Raw genomic sequence first — 4,981 nt, 5'->3', positions numbered from 1 at the left:
TCAAACCATGGCATATGTGCGCGCGCATCAAATTAAACAAATTCGCGCGCGCTTAGGATAAATAAATAAAACAATTTATTTAATTAATTAAAAATAAATATAAATAAATAAATAAATAAATGATTAATAGCAAAAATAAAAATAAAATAATATTCTACATAGGGATCTCCTATATCAGTCAGCCTTGGTTGTCCATGTGAATGAGACAGGACATTTAGCTATTTACTGAAAGCGGTCAGATGAAATTTAGAATTGAGTGGTATTGAGTGAATGATTAGCATAGTTAAGGGACAACGAACACTTTTTCTGATTATTCCATTTAGTGGAAAAATCCAAAGTCCCGTTCCTTTCCTTGATACAGTCTTGTCTTTTCTACAATCGATTTGCATACAATAAATTTAATGACTGAAATTTTAGAAAACAAGCAGAGATTTCACAACGCGCGCGCATGAAACTTGACCATGCACTTGTTTGTTTTTCGCTACTCACTATCTATCACAAGATAGATAGTGAGTACGTTAGCCAATCAGATGGGGGGATTCGTGATTTCCTTGCCCCACTTAGCGTCCCTTAAAAAAGGCCCCATGATGCAACGCGTTCTGCAAGTCGGAAAGGATAATAAAGAAAAAACGGCAAATGAACATGCAAAATGTTTTAAAATTTTATTTTGGTGATTGTAATTATATTCTGTACATCCAATCCTGATCTTTTAGTTATCTAATTCAGACTACCAATGGCCGTAACATAAAATATGACTAAATTAAATGACTGGATTTTTGTTTCCCAAATTCTTCACGAGAATAAAGATCACATAGGAATTAGTTTGACTTGAGGAGGTAATAAAGATTGGACAAATTCAAATAATAAAAAACTTGTGATATTTTGAGAAATATTTAAAAATACAGACTTTCTATGTAATTTTGGCAGTGTTTTTATCCCCGAAACTTAGTCAATAAGTTTGTTTGCAGCTGGTCTTTCATCTGATTGGGTAATTTTCTACAATACTCTAATTATTTGATATTTAAACTAGAACCAGTCCCTTTTTTTCACTAGCTTATATACAATGTAGGTGTAGGCCAGCTAAGCTAAGCGCCTTTATGCGATAGTTTTTTTTGTGTGCGTACGATAAAAACATGTATAACATGTTAATTAAAATCGCAAATAGATTTGATAAATATATTCAGAGAAAGTTACATTATAAACTCTTGTCCCTCTGTCTAGTTTAACGTCTGGATATCAGATGGGAGTGCTATACATTGCCATTCAAGTCAAGGCGAAGAAGTGAATATCTGTCGAAATGGCCTACGAGTCATTATTTCGTAGCCTATTGAATATATAGGCTATTGAATCGTAGACACTGAGAGAATATTCATATACTCATGCTCGTAGACCATGAGGGCAAGAGGTCTAATCCTTAGTTAGGTTTTAGTCTAACCCTACTGAACAGTGAAATAGATGGATTACAAAAAAAGTTAAGAGGCGAATTAGACTCCATATAGTTTTGGTTTTGAAGCCGGATGTTTTCGTTACTAGCGGTCTATCACCAATAAACAGACTCAGTCAATCAGAGCGCAGAATTTGTGATAGCTCGGTGTAGTAGTTTTTAACTAGTCGCAGATAGTTTTAGGTCTACCTTATTCGGATTGATAATTTTACGTGATTTAATTTGAAAATAAAAACTTCGTTGTGGTGCGTGCGAAAAAATATCATTCCAGAAATATAGCTTTGTCAAGGTAAAACATTATCTTAACTAGCCCTAATAGTGTCCTTTTCCGAGAAAAGGTATACCGTGAAAAAGACTGTCTCCCACTAGGTTTTTTGGAGCTAAAATCATGTCCCCGTCCACCCGCTGCCTTGCTTGCATAGGTTTCATTGGGAAGCCTTATATCTTCCTGGTTTTGTTCTGTGGTAGACGCAATCCTTGGACCACGTTTTTCTTGGCTCTTGTCTCTTGTTCTGTAAGATATATGGAAAAGGCAACGTTATAGTTTTATTATATATCATACATACATACATACTTTATTAGTCCTCTTTAAGGCTTTTCAGAATAAAGGGCCTAACTAATCACAATTAAAATGATACTATATATAATTATATAAGAAGCAAACACGACCTGACTGGAAACGAATAGAAAAATAGATCAAAACAGGACCAAGAGTTTTGCATTGAGGTATCACTCCAGAAACAAATGAATTTGAAGATCAATTTTAGGGGTCAACCTTTATTTAGTGAACCTTATTTAGTTCTAGGTCTACCTTATTGGGATTGATAAGTTTACGTGATTTAGGTCGAAAATACAAACTTCGTTGTGGTGCGAAAATATATTATTACAGAAATAACTTTGAAAAGGTAAAAAATTATCTTAACTAGCTCCACTAGTGTCCTTTTCTGAGAAAGGCATATCCTGAAAAAATTGTCTTCCACTAGGTTGTTTGGTACTGAAATCATGTCCCCGTCCATCAGCGGCCTTGCTTGCATAGCTAGCCTGAACAATGGGAAGCTTTACATCAGCATAATTTTGTCCTGTGGTAGACACAACCTTTGTACCACCTTGTTCTTGGCCCTTGGAGCTTGTTCTGCAAGTTATATGGAAAAGGCAACGTTAAAGTTGTGTGATATCGTTTTTTTATTATTTTGGGGGCCTTTCCCGCTGAAATATATTTCCCCCCACAAATATGCTGCTGCTTCACAGAAAACTCAAGACATACTATGCAGTATATTCTATTAAATTTAAGTAAGAATTTGACTAGTACGACACGCATTTTTTTTCATTTACAAATAATCGATTTGAAAGTATTATTAATAAAACTACAAGGTGGACACCGGAATTTTTCCGTGTGTGTGTGCGTGTGGGGTAGGGGGGGGGGGGGGGGGGGGGGGGTGGGGGGGTTGGGATGTCCGAACCCCCCAGCCTACGGCGTTGCAAGTGTTCTGCATTGAGGTTTCACTTCAGAAACAATTTACAGATCATCTTTAGGCGAACCTTATTTAGTCAAACTTATTTAGTTTTAGGTCTACCTTATTGGGAGTGATAATTTTACGTGATTTAGTTCAAAAATAAAAACTTCGTTGTGTTGCGAAAAAATATCATTACAGAAATAGATTTGTCAAGGTAAAAAATTATCTTAACTAGCCCCACTAGTGTCCTTTTCCAACCTAGGTCTTCCACTAGGTTGTTTGGAACTCAAATCATGTCCCCACCCTCCAGCGGCCTTGCTTGCATAGGTTGCATTGGGATGCCTTATATCTTCATGGTTTTGTCCTGTGGTAGGCACATTCCTTGGACCACGTTTTTCTTGGCCCTTGGCTCTTGTTCTGTAAGATATATGGAAAAGGCAAAATTATAGTTCTATTATATCAACAAGAACTGACTGGAAACGAATAGAAAAAAATTGATCAAAACAGGACCAAGAGTTTTGCGTGGAGGTTTTACTCCAGAAACAAATGAATTTACAGATCAGTTATGGGAGCTTCTTTTTCCCGCAGGTACAGTTTCATGAGAACATCTAGCTAGCACTGTACTGCTTACGCGTCGATCATGCACGGACCAAATCCGGAATAAATCTTCGTTAAGGCTCATAATCAGATACGATTGCCAATTGACCAGGCTAGATAAAATGAACATTTAATATATTTAGTTTCATAATACTATTGAGCTCAACAAATGCAGCCTGATCTCAACGGAATAAACGAAAAATCACTGGGAAACGGAGATATTTTGTTGTATCTTTTTCCCAATCCGGTTTCTACACAACCCTCCCAAGATATGAAACTCGGAAATAGCAACGACTTTAAGTATTTGAAGGCCTGTTAACTATTTCTTCTGGTATTTTTTAAGAAATTGCATTTCACAACAAACTATGACCAATTTTTCGCGAACAGACTTTCAGATTCTGAGACTGTTTTCCAGCTAATGTTTTTGTGCTTGTGTGACATAGCAACGGTAACTAAGGGGAGTCGGAACGAATGGGCGTACGTGTACAATGACGAAATTTATTTTGGTTGATTGTTATTTAAATGTTGTCAACCAGAAATCTATTGACAATCCAACAAAGAAAAGTGACAAAACCTATCGTTAAAATGGACGTAGGCAGAGTATCACAATAGCAATGTTTATATAAACAATTAATACACCCACCTATAAAAACCTGCATAGCAAATTTTACTATGGGTTTTAAGAAATGCTTACCTTTGCAGTAGCTTGTGTTTTGTTTGATTCCATATTACTTTAAGCTGATCTACTGCCTTGACGTTATAATATCCTAACTTCCCCTTTTCTTTCAAGTTGATCTTCGCAGCATCTATGACCTTTCCTGTCAAGGGTGGATGAGCAGTTTCGTTCCCACTCTTTTTGACATCTGTTAGCTGTCTTATCAAAAAATCGTTCCAATTGACGTCTTTCTTCAACTTTTCCCATCTTAGCCTTGCTTCATTTTGTTCACCTTCGTCTTCAATTTGCGTTGAAATGTAATTTTCCATATCCTCAGTCCTTTTGTTCTGAATTTCTTCGAAATATCCCTGCAGCACAATCTTCAAGAGATTTTGCTAAACACTTGAGCAGAGTTGCCGAATAACCAACTCATCTTCAGATAGCTCAAACTTCTTTAATTTCTCATCTAAGTTTCCTAACTTTGTGTTTAACTCTCCGATTTCCTTTTTGGCTTTTTTGGCTTTATTGGCTTCCCTTTTGGCATTAAAATCAATTTTTTTCATTCGTTTTTCAAGGAATGTGTTGCTCTTTTCTAAGTCTCTCATTTTGATCTCCATCTTTTTTATTTCTTTTTCAAGTCTTTTTATTTTTCCTATAAGTCTTTCTTTGTCTTCTTCCAGATCATGGATTTTCGTTTGGCAATCTTCATGGTCTTCCAGTTTCTTTTCTAGCAATCCTACCTTGTCTTCCAAATCAATTATTATTCTTTCCTTTTTCTTAATATCGTCTTTCAGTCTTTCCATATGATTAGTGTTACTCTTCTCGGCCATA

General features: G+C 36.0%; 1 protein-coding gene across 1 annotated transcript; it reads right to left on the bottom strand.

The window, feature by feature from the left end:
* Positions 1 to 3,079: 3,079 nt before the first annotated feature.
* Positions 3,080 to 4,981, bottom strand: LOC148906590 (uncharacterized). Its single transcript, XM_089037392.1, has 2 exons — positions 4,190 to 4,981; positions 3,080 to 3,315 (listed from the first exon to the last, which is right to left on the bottom strand). The coding sequence occupies exons 1-2, from the start codon at positions 4,477 to 4,479 to the stop codon at positions 3,126 to 3,128; spliced, it is 480 nt and encodes a 159-aa protein (XP_088893518.1). The 5' UTR covers positions 4,480 to 4,981; the 3' UTR covers positions 3,080 to 3,125.

Source organism: Actinia tenebrosa, unplaced genomic scaffold (assembly GCF_029948245.1).
Source record: "Actinia tenebrosa isolate PJP-AT-01 unplaced genomic scaffold, QUT_ActTen_1.0 PGA_scaffold5__44_contigs__length_20552954, whole genome shotgun sequence".
Lineage (NCBI taxonomy): Eukaryota > Metazoa > Cnidaria > Anthozoa > Actiniaria > Actiniidae > Actinia > Actinia tenebrosa.
The sequence above is the reverse complement of the archived record's forward strand: the minus strand, read 5'-3'. Positions and strand labels throughout refer to the sequence as shown.